Here is an 18,321-nt window from a genome sequence, read left to right on the forward strand (position 1 = left end):
AGGGGTTGTGAGAAAGAATGTTTATAAAGTAGGTGGACAGAGGAAAGAAGGCCCACTGGGTAATACATCATTACTGAGATTTCAGAGGGGCAGCTCTGTCTTAGGAAAGTGAGAAGGATGATTACAGAGCAATTTATGTTACAGTTATGCCAATCAAAACTTTTAAGCAGGTAACAATTAAGCATGCCATTAGATGCATAAATATGTTAGCAAATGGTTATCTGTTTTTGCTGAAGAGTGCAAGGCCTGTAAAAATAAATTTCTATACTGAGGCTTCAGGAAGGAAGTGATTAAGAGGGCAGTGATGAGAAAACATCTTGAACAAGTGTTAGACCTTTTAATAGTGTCAAGAGGAGGCATGGGTTCTAGAAGATGCCACTATCTTGACCATATCATTAACTCTGCCTTCTTATGATTTCTTGTACCTCATACAGAAAACCTTGATGACCATAACTTAAATGTTCTCCTTTGAGGATTAGTCACAGGGAATTTTAAACCACAGGCAGGATTTCTCTGCCACCCAAAATGTTTTCAGGATGTTTCTTCATGCCATAAGTTTATACATATGCAGAAAAATATATATTACTTTTACTAGCAGTTGAAGAAAAATGTCATTAGCAATAAAACAGAACAAAGCAAAACTTCATTCCTCACCCCTGCCCCACCCCAACCCCTATTATATGACATGCCAAATCCAAGTAGTAAACTGCTGAGTTATTCTTATTGTCAGCCTGGCTGACACACAGCTTCTGTAAATGACTTTCCACTTCCCAATTCAGGAGGGTTACTCATGCAAAATAAGAAAATGATGAGTAACAATGAAGTTGCTATAAAAGATGAGAACTTTTAGATTCCGCTTCAGAATTATCAAGATCCATAATGCTGAGGAGACCAAAGACTCGAATTAACCTGCTTTTAAATCTATATAGGGAATTTGGTATTGTTCTCCAACCTACCACAATGATCACAACATCCAGACAATTCCAGAAATTCCTGAAATAGTGTAGCTTGTGAATGCGAATTTCCAATATCTCTTCCACCACATAGTAAAGGATAAAGAAACAAAAGATAATCTCACAGGCTGCCAGGAAGAAATCAAAAGTTGTAACATATCGGATCAGCTTTACAGGCTGAAATTGCCAAGATGGAATCACACCGCCTGTTGCTGGAAATTCAACCAATAACCTGTGTTGCAATAAGAACAATTAAAACAATAATAACAACAACATGTGGGTATAGTGGGGAAAGGATGTCCATCTATTCTGTCCCTGCACTGAAAGGTAATGGAATTCCTACCCCAACTCACCCCAAACTAGTTGTATAAGGTTTTAGCACAGTCAATAACTACGTACTTGTGGAGTTTTTGCCCCAAAAGGAATAAGACTTCCTAAGGCCTCCCAGCCCCAAGGGATTATGTCCTCCTCACTACTTTTCTGGTATTTATACTGTCTCAAAATGCTATATGCCTTTTCAATGTAAAAATCAACAAGCTTTACCAGGATGTCTATTAAATACAAGTCACTCTACTAGGCAACATGAAGAACATAGAGTAATATAAGTCATATGCTCAAAACAGGTATGATCTGGGTGAGAAGTAGGATATATATTTTATACCTATATGAGGAACTGTCTCATTCAATCATTCATTAGGTAACACCTAGTTAGAATCTAGTAGTTTGCCTTGCTAAGGGCTACTTTTTCCTCTCTCTCCCAGGGCCTTAGAATTAATGGGTACTCAATAAATGTCTGCTTGTCTGAAATAGTGATATAAACTTTTTACATTCCTATCAATGGCATTGATCTATAGTGGTTTACCACAATCAAAGTGAGTATTAATCTTGTCGGTTTCCCGTTCTGTAGGGTTGAGTTGAGTGATTCACTTAGTGATATAGTCTCCCTCTACAAACTAAGGATAGAATTTCTAGGTCCTTAATTTTAAAATATCTTTAGCCAGCTATTAGGCATAACTCTCTCTCCCATTTCAGCATGGACAGTCACATCTAGAACCTGGCTATCCAGGACTAACATATGAGCAATAATCTAAGAAAGGCAAGGACAACAGTATATTAGAATGGATCAAATGATAAAAATCATTCCTCCCTCATCATTGTCCATTCTGCCTTGTTTCTTTCTTTCCTATGTGATGTGTTGGAGGGTGGGGGCAAGAACCAGAAACTCAGCAGAGCGATAGTGAAATGAAGGGTCTTGTGACAACCTCAGTGTGAACTGAAAAGGGGAAGAAGTTGCCTCTCTCTGTCAACTCCTCTCTCTGGCCCATTCTAACCCTGAAACTGCCAGTCACTTCCAGAAGCTTATAATACAGTGCAGAGAAATGAAGTAATTGCTTTGGCAATATTCATTCTTAATGTATTTTGGAGAAAGTGAAAGAAATAGTCAAGATCTTCTACCAATAGGTTATATGCAACTGTCAATTAGAGTTGCTTGCCTGTTTTTATCCTCTTATCTTTACTGGAATCATTAGGAAAAGTTTATTAATATTTGCAATAGGTTTTCATTCATTTAAGTAATAAGGACTAGGAAAAACCAACCAACTGGCCATAGGAAAACGGACTTGAATTTAGCTTCAAAAATGATGCCAAGCCCACATTTGTGTGGAAATGCAAAAAAAGAAAATAAAAGATGAAAAAATAAGAAGTAGAATATACCTTCCTTATTTTGCATGTAAATATATGCAGTAATCCATTTGGTGATATATGGGTTTTGTAGACTATTTGCCTGGAGGAGTAAAGTGGGTGAACTCTGGATTCCCTTGGTCTGCTCTACTTTTTTTTTTTTTCTTTTAAATTTACCTTCTAACAGGCTATAAAATTTTACTTATTTATTGCCTATCTCCTCTTGGTAGAATGCAAGCTCTGCAAGGGCAAAGATCTTGCTCTGTTCACTGATGTATGCCCAGAGCCTAGAACAGTATCTGGCATGAATTAGATGCCCAATAAATGTTTGCTGAATTAATGAGTGAACATGAAGAGGCCCCAGGTAAGCCAGTAGAATCATCATCAGTTTCTGCACTGTTTCCCACTGACTGGCCATGATGGCAGAATTACAGGATCTATGGAAAGAACTTTATGTGTCTTGGTAAGTTTTGACACAAAGCTGGTACCATGGGTAGCCTACTGAATATCAGGAATAGTTCTTGACTATTGTGCTTGTGTTCCAGCATTGGGAAGAATTTGGATGAGACTTAAAGTTCCTTTCAGCTCACAATATTCTAGGATCTCAACTCCTCCCCTCTCTCTAATGTCCTTATCCCAATAAACCTTCTGTTTTCAGCTTTCCCTTGCTATCAGCCATGATCTCTGGCACCCTCACTTAGCCAACTGCAGGCAGTGGTTTTCTGGCCTATTTATAGAAGAAGATGCACATATACTACTCAGAAATGGGAGGGATGCAGCCCTCAGGACACACCTGACCACACAGAACAGGTTAATGTTGGCGTTGTACACTGAAAAGTCAATAAAAGTTGCCCTGGTTCCTCGGTCCAGCCAGACATTTTTCTTGAGGTTAGCAACCTGAGCAGCTGTTTCCTCTCTTGTTCTTGACAAATCCAAGTAATAGCCAGCTCCACTGTAAGTTGCGATCATTCCCCAGTGGCTACTTCCATTCAAGTCTTTTTCACTTGTGTAAGTCCAACTAATTAAACACCAAAAAACAAAAACAAAATAGACGTCACATCAGTGGAATGTTGGTAGTGATTAAAAAGACAACTGGCTCCTGGTAAGATAAAAAGTATGCCATAAATAACTTTTATCAAGCTAGATAATGTATTTGGCATGGTGGTTCATAAGTGTTTTATTTCTCAGATACAGTTGTTAACCCATTTTAGGAATGAGTGCTCTAGTCTTACTGCAGCCAACTTGGTTCCAGAACTTGTGAGGATAGAGTCAGGAATCTACACCAGGACTGCCTGCCTCTAGAGCCTGTGTTCGTAGCCATTAGCTTACACAGCTGCAGCCAAAAGAGGGAAAAGTTCATCAATGCCCACTGTCTGCAACTGAGCACACAGCATTTGGAAATTTAATCCATCAACATTTACAAAGGATTTCTGTGGGACCAGATGCTTTTTTGGCAGTAATACAGATACAAAGATGGACCAAGCTCCTTTCTTTGCCATATATTTGTAATAAGTAGGAAGAGAAGAGCTGCCATTAAAACATGAAAATAAAAGGCAGATGACAATAAGAACCAAAAAAGGATAGAGAAATTGCCATCGCAGTTCAGAGAAGAGCTATTCTTCCTTGGGGGTCTGGTGAGAGGAGAGGTGGATCAGAGAAGTCCTTGGGAAGAAGCTGTATTGTACCTGGACCATGATTAAGTAGGATTTAGACTTGCCCAGGTAGACAAGGGCATTTTCAAGCTTGAACAAGGTAGGGCCACAGAGAAATCAAAGGAACCCAGGAAGTAGTCCAGTTTGGTTCCCATATGATGAGGAAAAGAAGGCTGAAAGGTGGACTGTGCTGAGACCGTGAAGGGAGCATCTGAGGGGGTCACTGACCGCAAGGTTCCTGACAGGTTCAGACCAGGGTTACTGATGGCAGCAGGAGAGCCTGGAGTGGTGGAAACAGAGGGCCCGTGTGCAGGACGGAGTTAGTACAGCAGGCCTGAGAATGCTCTGCTTAGACTGATCAACAGCTCTCTATGCTGATATAAAATTTTCCCTGAATGTTAAGAGTGACTCACTGTGCCTAAACTGTACAAACAGTGCAGCCTGTGCCGAACCATGGCTTTCCTTTTGGGTGTCTGGGATTTTGTATGAGCTGGGCAGAAGGGGCCTAAACTGTTTGCACAAACAACGTGGTTTGTGCTGAACCACAGCTTTTCTTCCAAAATTCCTTCTGGAATTTTCGTATGAGCCAGGCAGAGAGTGCCTGCAGACCAGCCTCCAATAAAAACCTTGGGCATGGGGTCTCCCATGAGCTTCCCTGGTGAGCACATTCCCCACATCACAACTCACTGCTGAGAGAGTTCAGTGCGTCCTGTGTGAGCCTTGTGGGCGAGGACCTTGGCAGCCTGCGCCTGGCTTCCTCTGGAGGCTGCCCATGTGCCTTGGCCCTCTGCTGACTCTGCTCTGTATGCTCTTGCTGGAATAAACCCTCGCCATGAGTATGACTAAATGCCCCAGCAAACCACTGAACCTGGGGGTGGTCTTGGAGGCCCCCAGCTCTGCTCAGATTGCAGGTCACGTAGATAAGGACGGATGACAAGGGCCAGAACTGGATGAGCGTGGCGGGAAGGAAAAGGATGACCAGACTGTGCACCAGCTGGTGAATGCCACCGGACCTTGGCAACTACTTTAGAGGCTGGGGGCAGGCGCTAAGAAGATCTCAAAATTGATTCTGATGTCTCTTTTTGGGTAAAGGGTAGACCATTAACAGGAGGAAGAGCAGATACAAGTAAGAAATGAGTGAGTTCAGTGTGGAGCATACTGAATTAAAACAGCAATAAATGAAACAAATTAAATTGAATTAAAGGGGCTGGTGGGTCATAGAGGTGGAGAATAGTTTTGTCTAATTTCTGTTTTATATCCCTAGACTTTAAGCTTCATGAATGGAGGGATTCATTTGTTCTGTTTATTGCTGTTTTGTTACCCTAGCACCAAGGGCATTGCCAGAAGAGATGGGCTCTGCTGGAACATGCCTGGCACATAGATGACACTCTGTATTTGTTGAAGAATGATAAATTGCCAGAGACGAGGGTGGAAGCCTTGTGAATGTCAAGGGAAACAGTGTAGAGAAAGAAAAGCTACAGCTCTGAAGCCAGAAAACCTGGGAATAAAAGAGGAGAAGTGAGAGAAGGGGATTACTGAGTTAGGAGAACTCTGGCACATTCGGTAGTGGTTGAAGAGGATGAAGTCCAAAAATTGTTCAGTGGATTTTGTAACTAGAGGTCACTGGCAGTTTCCAAGGGAGATGAGAAAAGCTTTAAAATGTGAGCTTTAATGGAGGTGGCCCATGAAGACTATTCTTTCACAAAGGAGTTGAAGGGAAGGAGGAATGGGAATGATTTGATAATAAGGCAGGACTTATTCTCATGGTTTAAATATATTCATGAGAATAAGGCAGGACTTATTCTCATGGTTTAAATATACACAAGTCCATCCTACAGAAAAAATGATTTGTTTATGCAGTCCACAAAAACTTATTGAGTATTTTTATGTGCCAGGCACTGTTCAAGGCTTCGAGTACATAGCAGTGAACAAAATAGAGTTCCTGCCCTCAAGCAGCTTGCTTCTGGTGGTGAGCTGAAGGTGCCAAGAAGCCAGCCTAACAACGTAATTAATATGGAAGAAGCAACACGGTGTAATAGAAGAAACCTGGGTTTTGGAGTCAGGCAAGTCTGATGAAAGTCCAGCTTGATCATTTACTAGCTGTGGACTGCCTTGGGTAACTGGACCTCAGGTTCTTCATTTATAAACTGGAGTTGATACCTATTTCATAGAATTGTTCTGAGAAGAATAAATGCAATAATGCACAGAATAATTTCATATACACTATCTGGCACAGAGTAGTGGCTGCATAAATTTCGCTTATTAATGATGTGAGAAAAAGAAAAAATATTGCAAAAGGTTATTATAGTTTAAGGACATGTTTACACTTTGCTAGAACTAGCAAAATCACTACCACAACCTAGAACAAATGCCTTTCAAGACTCTGAATCTTCTGATTTTTATTAAATTTGTTTCTTATGAACAATGGTATTAAATAGGACATGCCCTGGGTGGTAGACAAAGAATATATTTATGATAAAAGTGTCGACTCTCCAGTATATTAACAAATCTGTATTCTATGGCAATTCAGCTCCCCAAAATAGGATGTAGGTGAGCTGACAGAATTAGGTGAACTTGTAAAGCTTAGAAGACACATTGGGAGGAGGGGGCAAGATGGCGGCTGAGTGAACATCCCTGTTAGAGTCTTCTGCAGGGAATCGGCTGGGCGGCGTTGGAGACTCTTTGGGACCGGATTGTTTCGGGATTTTTGCTGGTCCGGAGGTGTCTGGACATCGATTTGGAGGGAAGTTTGTTTTTTTTTTTTTTTTTTTTCTCGGTTTTCTCTTTCCCTCTTGTCCCTCATCTTCCACTTATTTTTACTTTAATTCAAGTATACAATAGGTGCTACAGGGAACACCTCACATTTGCTGGGTTTTCCCATCCTCCACTGCCTCATTTCTGTGTGAACTGATTTAGGCTACCTACACTATCCCCCTTCCCCTGCATCTTGATATCCACTATCATCTACTGTCTCTCCTATATTCCACCCCCCACCTCCCGTTCTTTGATCCACAAAGTGTCTAACTCTTAATTTCTAATACCTTTGTTCTGTTTTCTGTCTATTATCCACTCTTGAAACTATTACCTTTCTTTTCTTTTTCCCTCTCTCATGAAAACAATAGCTGTGTAGTTCATACCATATTCCTCCCAAATTCAGTCATCAACTTCATAAAAGGTACTCTATCTACAGCTATAACTCTATACAATCTACATGAATCTAACCTCCATCCTTCCAGATCTCATATTCCTGCTTTATTAACATACATCACCAATACAACTTTACACCTTTCCCTTGCTTACACAATTGCCTTTCCCCAACACTAATACTTTCCTCTAAAGTGAACTTAACCAACAACAAGTAACTAGAATAAGAAGAAAAAAGTGACAAAGAGAAGATATAACACCTGTGCAAAAATAACAACTAATTAACCTCCAAGAGCAGACAAAGAAGCTAAGGAACTGACTAAATTCGTCAAAATAAAGAGATGACCAGAAAGCAACAAAAATCTACGAACCAAACCAATAATCAGGAAAACATGGCTGAATCCAATCAACAAACCAATAATCACGAAGGGGAGCAAAACTTGGCACAAGCAATGAAAGATCTCAGAACATTTATCACCGACAAATTTGATGCAGTAATGAAAGAGGTTAACAACATGAAGACATCACTTGGAGGGGAAATTGCAGACATACGCAAAAACATAACAGATATGATGGGAATGAACACCACAGTTCAAGAAATCAAAAATACACTTGCAGCAAATATCAGCAGACTAGAAGAGACAGAGCAGAGAATTAGTGATGTGGAAGACAGTACATCAGAAATCAAACAGATAGTAGAAGGGGTCAATAAGAAGATAGAAAAAATCCAATTAGGATTTAGGGACCTGAATGACAATGCAAAACGCTCAAACATACGTATTATAGGTATTCCAGAAGGTGAAGAGAAGGGAAAGGGGTCAGAAAGAGTGTTGCAGGAAATAATGGCTGAAAACTTCCCAAATCTACTGAAAGAGACAGATGTACATATCCAAGAAGCACAGCGCACTCCACAAGTCATAAACCCCAACAGGCCCACCCCAAGACATATACTTGTCAAATTATCCAATGCTCAAGACAAAGAGAAAATCCTAAAAGCAGCAAGAGAAAAGAAAACCATCACATACAAGGGAAGCTCAATTAGATTAAGTGCTGATTTCTCTTCTGAAACCATGGAGGCAAGAAGACAGTGGTATGATATAGTCAAGGTACTAAAGGAAAAAAATTTCCAACCAAGAATACTCTATCCAGCTAAACTAGCATTCAAACATGATGGAGAGTTCAAAATATTCGCAGACAAACAGAAACTGAAAGAGTATACCAACAAGAAACCTCCCCTTCAAGAAATTCTAAAGGGAGTTCTGCAGGAAGAAAGGAAAAAACAGGAAAGGCAAAGTTGGAGGAGAGTATAAGACCAACAACAACAACAAAAAAGCCAAAAAAAAATATACAAACAAAATATGACAAACACAAATCCAATCAAAATATGGCTAACACAAATAATTCCTTGATAGTAATAACACTGAATGTCAATGGATTAAACTCACCTATCAAAAGATTCAGACTGGGACACTGGATAAGGAAATATGACCCATCCATATGCTGTCTACAAGAGACACATCTAAGACCCAGAGACGCATGGAGATTGAAAGTGAAAGGCTGGAAAACAATCATACAAGCTAACAATAACCAAAAAAAGGCAGGAGTAGCTATATTAATATCAGACAAAATAGACTTTAAATGTGAAACAATTGTGAGAGACAAAGAAGGATACTACATTTTAGTCAAAGGGAAAATCTGTCAAGAAGATCGAACAATCATAAATATCTATGCCCCTAACAAGGGTGCCTCTAAATACGTCAGGCAAACGCTGGAAAAACTAAGTGAAAGAATAGATACATCTACAATTATAGTGGGGGATTTTAATACACCACTATCAACTCTGGACAGAACATCTCAAAAGAGAATCACCAAAGAAACAAAACATCTGAATAGTATATTAGAGGAGCTCGATCTAATAGACATATATAGATCGCTACACCCAAACACAGCAGGATATACATTTTTCTCAAGCGCACATGGATCATTCTCCAAGATAGATCATATGCTAGGCCACAAAGAAAGGCTGAACGAATTCAGAAAGATTGAAATCATACAAAACATTATCTCTGACCACAGTGGAGTCAAGCTGGAGATTTGCAAGGGAAAGAAGCCCAGATTTCACACCACGATTTGGAAATTAAACAACACACTCTTAGAAAAACAGTGGGTCAAAGAGGAAATCTCAAAAGAAATCAATGACTACCTTGAAACAAATGATAATGATAACACAACATACCAAAATTTATGGGATGCAGCAAAAGCAGTACTGAGAGGGAAGTTTATAGCCATAAATTCATATATCAAAAAAGAAGAAAGAGCAAAAATTGAAGAACTAACTGCACATTTGAAGGAATTAGAAAAACAACAACAAAGTAACCCAACAGGAAGGAGAAGGAAGGAAATAACAAAGATAAGAGCAGAACTAAATGAAATAGAAAATAAGAAAGCACTTGAACAGATAAACAAGACCAAGAGCTGGTTTTTTGAGAAGATTAACAAAATTGACAAACCTTTAGCAACACTAACAAAGAAAAAAAGAGAGAAGATGCAAATACACAAAATAAGAAATGAGAAAGGCGATATCACCACTGACCCCACAGAAATAAAGACTATCATAAGAGGATATTTTGAAAAACTATATTCCAACAAAAATGACAATCTAGAGGAAATGGACAAATTCCTAGAAACACATAAACAGCCCATATTGACAAAAGAAGAAATTGATGATCTTAACAAACCAATCACAAGCAGAGAGATAGAATCAGTTATTAAAAATCTCCCAACTAAGAAGAGCCCAGGGCCAGATGGCTTCACAGGTGAATTCTATAAAACATTCCGGAAAGAACTGACACCAATCCTGCTGAAACTATTCCAAACCATCGAAACAGAAAGAACATTACCCAACTCCTTCTATGATGCCAACATTACCCTAGTACCAAAGCCAAACAAAGACATCACAAGAAAGGAAAATTACAGACCAATTTCTCTAATGAACCTAGACGCAAAAATACTTAACAAAATACTTGCCAATCGTATTCAACAACACATTAAACGAATTATACACCACGACCAAGTGGGATTCATCCCAGGTATGCAAGGATGGTTCAACATAAGAAAATCAATCAACGTAATACACCATATAAACAGATTGAAGGAAAAAAATCACATGATTATATCTATTGATGCAGAAAAAGCATTTGACAAAATACAGCACCCTTTCTTGATAAAAACACTCCAAATGATTGGAATACAAGGAAATTTTTTGAACATGATAAAGAGTATATATGAAAAACCTAAAGCCAATATTGTTTACAATGGAGAAATCCTAGACTCCTTCCCTCTAAACTCAGGAACAAGACAAGGATGCCCACTGTCGCCGCTCCTATTTAACATTGTCTTAGAAGTACTTGCTCGAGCACTGAGGCAAGAACCAGAAATAAAAGGCATTCAAATTGGAAAGGAAGAAGTCAAAATTTCATTATTTGCAGATGACATGATCCTATACATAGAAAACCCTGAGAGATCTACAACGAAGATTCTAGAACTCATAAATGAGTTTAGTAAAGTCGCAGGTTATAAGATCAATGCGCAAAAATCAGTAGCATTTCTGTACACCAATAATGAGCAAGATCAGGAGGAAATCAAGAAACAAATACCATTCACAATAGTAAATAAAAAAATCAAATACTTAGGAATAAATTTAACTAAAGAGGTAAAGAACTTATACACTGAGAACTATACAAGATTGTTCAAGGAAATCAAAGAAGACCTAAATAAATGGAAGACTATTCCTTGTTCATGGATAGGAAGACTGAACATTATTAAGATGTCTATCCTACCAAAATTGATCTACACATTCAATGCAATCCCAATAAAAATCAATGCAGCCTTCTTTAAGGAACTAGAAAAACTAACTATGAAATTTATTTGGAAAGGAAAGAGACCCCGAATAGCCAAAGACATACTGAAAAAGAAAAACGAAATTGGAGGAATCACACTACCTGACTTCAAAACATACTATAAAGCTACGGTGGTGAAAACAGCATGGTATTGGCATAAGGAGAGACATATAGACCAATGGAATCGAATTGAAAGCTCTGATATAGAACCTCACATATACAACCACATAATATTCGATAAAGCCACCAAACCCTCTCAACTGGGAGAGAGTGGCCTATTCAACAAATGGTGTCTGGAGAACTGGATAGCCATATGTAGAAGAATGAAAGAGGATTACCATCTCACACCTTATACAAAGATCAACTCAAGATGGATCAAAGACCTAAATATAAGAGCCAAGACCATAAAAACCTTAGAAAGCAGTGTAGGGAAACATCTACAGGACCTTGTAATAGGTAATGGATTTATGAATATCTCACCAAAAGCACGAGCAGCAAAAGAACTAATAGATAAATGGGACTTCCTCAAAATTAAAGCCTTCTGCACCTCAAAGGAGTTTGTCAAGAAAGTAAAAAGGGAGCCCACACAGTGGGAGAAAATATTTGGCAATCATATATCTGATAAGAAACTTATAACTTGCATATATAAAGAACTCCTACATCTTGAAAATAAAAAGATAAACAATCCATTTAAAAAATGGGAAAAAGACTTAAACAGACACTTCTCCGAAGAAGAAATACAAATGGCAAGAAAGCACATGAAAAAATGTTCCAAATCTCTAGCTATCAGGGAAATGCAAATCAAAACCACAATGAGATACCATCTTACACCCATAAGATTGGCAGCTATGAAAAAAACAGAAGAATACAAGTGCTGGAGAGGATGTGAAGGAAGGGGAACACTCATCCACTGCTGGTGGGAATGCAGAAGGATCCAACCATTCTGGAGAACAGTATGGCGGTTTCTCAAAAAACTAGCCATAGATTTGCCATATGACCCAGCAATACCACTGCTGGGAATATACCCAGCAGAACTGAAAACAAGAACACAAACCAATATATGTACACCAATGTTCATAGCAGCATTGTTCACTATTGCCAAAAGTTGGAATCAACCCAAATGCCCATCAACAGACGAGTGGATCAATAAAATGTGGTATATACACACAATGGAATACTACTCGGCTGTAAGAACAAACACACTACAAACACATGTGATAACATGGATGAATCTTGAGAACCTTATGTTGAGTGAAGCAACCCAGACATTGAAGGACAAATACTACATGACCTCAATGATATGAAATAAACAAGCTGCCCTAGATAGCAAGAGACTGAACGATAGGCTTGCAGGAAATCGGAGGGTGGAGGAAGGATATGAGCCGATGTCTGCAGGGGTGGAATTTAAGACGAGATGGTGGTAAGTATGAACACAAAGAAGAGATAAAAGGGGGGCAAGGGGTTGCCTTTGCTTGGGGCTTTGCGGGTTTGAGGGTGGCTGGGGAGGGACGGGTGGGTAACGTTGCCCAAAAGTGGGGGGAGGGAGGGGTAGCATACGAACCAGGAGAGGGTCAGGTATTGGTGGAGAGTAAAATGCCGAGAAAATCATATCAAAATATAATAAAGAGGGTTACCTGTTTAGAATGCTCGGAGGGGAGGGTCTGATGCAGGACGGGCTCCTGGGGAATGTCTAAATGCTCATTCTGCCAGAGTGGGTGACACCATGGGGTAGAAACCCAAGTAGTGAGAGTGGGGGTGGACCCACATCCTGGGGAGGACTAATGCCATCCAATAGAGGGAACTGTATCCCTCGAGAGAAAGGGTGGCTCCCAGGGCATTGGGGCAGTTGAGCAAGTTAGGCCCTGAACACTATCCCATCTATCTCTGGAAGTGGCTCCTCAGGAAACGGAGGTTGGCTATCACTGAGGGCACCAAGGTGGAAGGGAAAATGGACGTTAAATGTGTGGAACCAAAGTAAATGGGGGGTAAGAGAGGCGTTTCTTGAGAGTACACAAGGATGGATATAAAACATGTAATATTACACCATAACATATAGGAGATGACAGACTGATAATGTAAACCATAATGTAAAACATAGGATAACTAAAAATGTAAAGAACTGTGTATCCTAAAGTATGCACCATAATGTAAACACAGATGTCACCTTGTTAGAAAGCTAATGTCTCAGACTCTGTACATCACTTTATTTTTTTTTTTTTTATCTGAATTATAGTTTTTTTTAATTTTTTTATTTTTTATTGACTTTGTAATAATATTACATTAAAAATATATATGTGAGGTCCCATTCAACCCCACCCCCCCACCCCCCCTCTCCCCCCCCCCAACAACACTCGTTCCCATCATCATGACACATCCATTGGATTTGGTAAGTACATCTTTGGGCACCTCTGCACCTCATATACATTGGTTCACATCATGGCCCATACTCTCCTCTATTCCATCATGTAGGCCCTGTGAGGATTTACAATGTCCGGTGATTACCTCTGAAGCACCATCCAGGGCAGCTCCATGTCCCGAAGACGCCTCCACCTCTCATCTCTTCCTGCCTTTCCCCATACCCTTTGTCCATTATGTCCACTTTTCCCAATCCAATGCCACCTCTTCTATGTGGACACTGGATTGGTTGTGTCCATTGCACCTTTATGTCAAGAGGAGGCTCAGATTCCACCTGGATGCTGGATGCAATCCTCCCATTTTCAGTTGTAATCACTCTAGGCTCCATGGTGTGGTGGTTGTCCTTCTTCACCTCCATCTTAGCTGAGTGTGGTAAGTCCAATAAATCAGATTGTAGGTGCTGGAGTCTGTTGAGGCTCAGGATCTGGCTATCACATTGTCAGTCCAGAGATTCAAATCCCCTAAATATATCTTAAACCCCAACATTAACTGCACCTCCAGCACATTAGCATGAAAGTCTTATGAAGGGAGATCCCATCTGAGTCCAGATTCATCACACATAAACACCATTTCCAAAGAGGGGCCATCTGCCCTGGTAGTTAACCCCATCGGCCATGACCATAACTCCCATGGGTCTCTTTAGCCCTCAAAGGAACCAATATCTGGGGGTTGTATCTGCTTTATCTGTCTCTCTGACTCTGCTCAGTTGTGCCTGAGGGCAAACCTTCTGCCAGCCTCCAGACTCTTTTTTAGAAACTCGTAGCCATATAAACTCATTTCTCCTTTCCATTTCCCCCTTACTTTAGGTCAAACAGCATTTTAAAGTCATGGTATTTTATGTAGACATGGATATTCTGCTGATCCGCATTGAACCTTCCGTATAAGGTCATTTTCCAGTTGCATCATCAGTTGGTAGTTGATAGTGGTCCCTCGTTGCCAGGGAGGCTCATCCCCGGGTGTCATGTCCCACGCTGGGGGGAAGGCATTGCATTTACATGCTGAGTTTGGCTTCGAGACTGGCCACATTTGAGTAACATGAAGGCTGACAGAAGGAAATTCCCAGGCACAAAGTTGCTCTAGGCCTTGTTATTATTTTGGGTTTATCAGCTCACAAGCATAGTCATTAGTATCAGGGGCTCACTGTTGAACCCTCACTCCCTCCCGGTCCCCACCACTGGTCTGTACATCACTTTAAGTAAATATGATATGAACAGGGCGTAAGAGTATCACTGTGGAAGGGAAAAGGTTTTCTGGTGGATGTGTGGGAGTGCTGTATATTATATATATACATTGCTGTGGTCTAGGACTCCTGTGAAGAAAAACTGAATAATTAGGGGGGGGGGGAAAAAAAAAAAAAGAAAAAAAAAGAAAAAAATAGGATGTGGAATTTTTTCAAGTCAACATTCTTTATCTAAGTTCTTTATCTAACTTTATCCAAGTTCTTTATCTATCCTTTAAACTCATCGCTATATGCCATTCCCTAGTAAGGGACCATGACATTATATTGGGCTTCAAATTTCGGGGAGTTCTGGATCACAGAGTGTTTCAACAATGGCAATGGAGGGATACTGGTATGGGATACCAATGACAGGTGATATATGACTGACAGGGAGCTGTACAGAACATATGTCCAGGGTGCATGGTAATGTTTGGATATACTCATAGTGGCAACAATTAAAAACCACAGTAGGGGGGGTACTGGGTTCCTGGCCAGTGGTGCTCTGTCGTGGTCCCTAGGGGAGCAGCGACAGTTTCCCAGGTACAGTGGTGGGGACCGGGAGGGAGTGAGGGTTCAACAGTGAGCCCCTGATACTAATGACTATGCTTGTGAGCTGATAAACCCAAAATAATAACAAGGCCTAGAGCAACTTTGTGCCTGGGAATTTCCTTCTGTCAGCCTTCATGTTACTCAAATGTGGCCAGTCTCGAAGCCAAACTCAGCATGTAAATGCAATGCCTTCCCCCCAGCGTGGGACATGACACCCGGGGATGAGCCTCCCTGGCAACGAGGGACCACTATCAACTACCAACTGATGATGCAACTGGAAAATGACCTTATACGGAAGGTTCAATGCGGATCAGCAGAATATCCATGTCTACATAAAATACCATGACTTTAAAATGCTGTTTGACCTAAAGTAAGGGGGAAATGGAAAGGAGAAATGAGTTTATATGGCTACGAGTTTCTAAAAAAGAGTCTGGAGGCTGGCAGAAGGTTTGCCCTCAGGCACAACTGAGCAGAGTCAGAGAGACAGATAAAGCAGATACAACCCCCAGATATTGGTTCCTTTGAGGGCTAAAGAGACCCATGGGAGTTATGGTCATGGCCGATGGGGTTAACTACCAGGGCAGATGGCCCCTCTTTGGAAATGGTGTTTATGTGTGATGAATCTGGACTCAGATGGGATCTCCCTTCATAAGACTTTCATGCTAATGTGCTGGAGGTGCAGTTAATGTTGGGGTTTAAGATATATTTAGGGGATTTGAATCTCTGGACTGACAATGTGATAGCCAGATCCTGAGCCTCAACAGACTCCAGCACCTACAATCTGATTTATTGGACTTACCACACTCAGCTAAGATGGAGGTGAAGAAGGACAACCACCACACCATGGAGCCTAGAGTGATTACAACTGAAAATGGGAGGATTGCATCCAGCATCCAGGTGGAATCTGAGCCTCCTCTTGACATAAAGGTGCAATGGACACAACCAATCCAGTGTCCACATAGAAGAGGTGGCATTGGATTGGGAAAAGTGGACATAATGGACAAAGGGTATGGGGAAAGGCAGGAAGAGATGAGAGGTGGAGGCGTCTTCGGGACATGGAGCTGCCCTGGATGGTGCTTCAGAGGTAATCACCGGACATTGTAAATCCTCACAGGGCCTACATGATGGAATAGAGGAGAGTATGGGCCATGATGTGAACCAATGTATATGAGGTGCAGAGGTGCCCAAAGATGTACTTACCAAATCCAATGGATGTGTCATGATGATGGGAACGAGTGTTGTTGGGGGGGGGGGGAGAGGGGGGGGTGGGGGGGTGGGGTTGAATGGGACCTCACATATATATTTTTAATGTAATATTATTACAAAGTCAATAAAAAATAAAAAAATTAAAAAGAAAAAAAAAAAAAAAAGAAGACACATTGGAATGATGGTGACTCACTCAGGGACAGTAGCCCCATGAGACCCACCTTCAAACAGCCTGAGAGCTATTCCTATCTCTTTATCATATCTATAATAATTATACAAATAATGATTGCCCTCCTTTAAAGCACAAGATGTCTTAAGTATGGCTAAGAGCACAGGAAAATCGCTGCAAAATCATTTACATAAATCTGAGAAGGCTGGGATTGAAATCAGACAGAAAAATAGCCTCATAAGCTTATCATACACTTGAAATAACTGCCTTCTGAACATAAATTTACTTGAAAGAGCAAATAAAAAAGAACTTCTAGACCAGAAAATGTCCTAGTAACAATCTAGTGGAAGATATTACTGGACCTATTAAACACAGGGCCCCACAATCTCTTCAAAGAAACCTACCAAGGCTTAGATAACTTCGTGTGTAGGGTCAGTGCCTTTTGAAAAATATGCATGCAGAAACTGAAACGGGATTAAAAAAATGAAGAAAATTTGAGAAAGCAAAGTTCTATTTGGACAAGGTCTCAAACGTAAGGATCGAGGAGTCATTTAAATCCCCTGCTCCTTGGTGAACTCAGAGAAGGAACAGCTAAGAGGCCAGGGGCACGCGGCCACGAGACACAGACACTTACGCAGTTCCATTCCGCGGGCCAAATGGAGACCTGTCCTCACTACTGACAGAGTAGACATCATAGCACTCTTTAATTTCGTCTCTCAAGTCCTGGGGGATAGAGCAGGATCCATTTCTGACTTTGAGTTGTCGGATACGTGGTACCCCCAGCAGTAGGTTTTCATAGTAAATGAAGCTTCGGTTGTCAGCTTCGGTTCTGTTGCTGGGTTCTGTCTTCCAGTACAGCCCATCCAGCAAGGCGCCTTCTGCAAACTGAGAGCAAAGCAAACATTTGTTGAAAAGTTTCAGATTCAGAGTCGGTGTTGCTCCTATCTGGAATGTTTTCATGTCCAGCAGTTTGGCAACTCCGTGAACATGGCAGAGCGACAAGTATGGCTTCTGCTGTCAGAAAGATCTGGATTTGGACCCTCCTCCATAACTTGCCAGCTGTGAGGCCTCGAGCAGGATCCTCCTCTGAGCCAGGGCTCCTGCCTATGGAAAATCCATCTTTCGCATGATTCCTGCACTGGGCAGGGTGGGTGACTGATAGATGGCAACTCTGATGTTTACTCTGGGACCAAAGGAGGTGGTGCATAAATCCTTGACCATGACTAACTCCACTTTCCCTGTTAAAATTGCATATGGGTTGAATTGTAGCCTCCAAAACGATATGTTGAAGTCCTCACTCCTGTTACCTGTGAATGTGACCTTATTTGGAAATCAGTTCATTTCAGATGGAATTAGTTAAGTTAAAATGGGGTCATGCTGGAGTAGGGTGGGGGGCCCTAATCCAATATGACAGGTGTCCTTACAGAAGGGGGAG

The 18,321-nt window shown here is 40.8% G+C and overlaps 1 protein-coding gene across 1 annotated transcript in view; it reads right to left on the bottom strand.

Moving 5' to 3' along the window:
* The window catches only part of PKD2 (polycystin 2, transient receptor potential cation channel), a 68,646-nt gene that overhangs the window by 21,088 nt on the left and 29,237 nt on the right, over window positions 1-18,321 (bottom strand). Inside the window, exons 4-6 of the mRNA XM_004463922.4 lie at window positions 17,521-17,771; window positions 3,427-3,651; window positions 957-1,185 (exon numbers count right to left, since the gene is read on the bottom strand). Coding sequence (XP_004463979.1) covers window positions 957-1,185; window positions 3,427-3,651; window positions 17,521-17,771 — 705 coding nt within the window. The remainder of the gene's footprint in view (window positions 1-956; window positions 1,186-3,426; window positions 3,652-17,520; window positions 17,772-18,321) is intronic.

Source organism: Dasypus novemcinctus, chromosome 1, assembly GCF_030445035.2.
Source record: "Dasypus novemcinctus isolate mDasNov1 chromosome 1, mDasNov1.1.hap2, whole genome shotgun sequence".
In the NCBI taxonomy this organism is placed as follows: domain Eukaryota; kingdom Metazoa; phylum Chordata; class Mammalia; order Cingulata; family Dasypodidae; genus Dasypus; species Dasypus novemcinctus.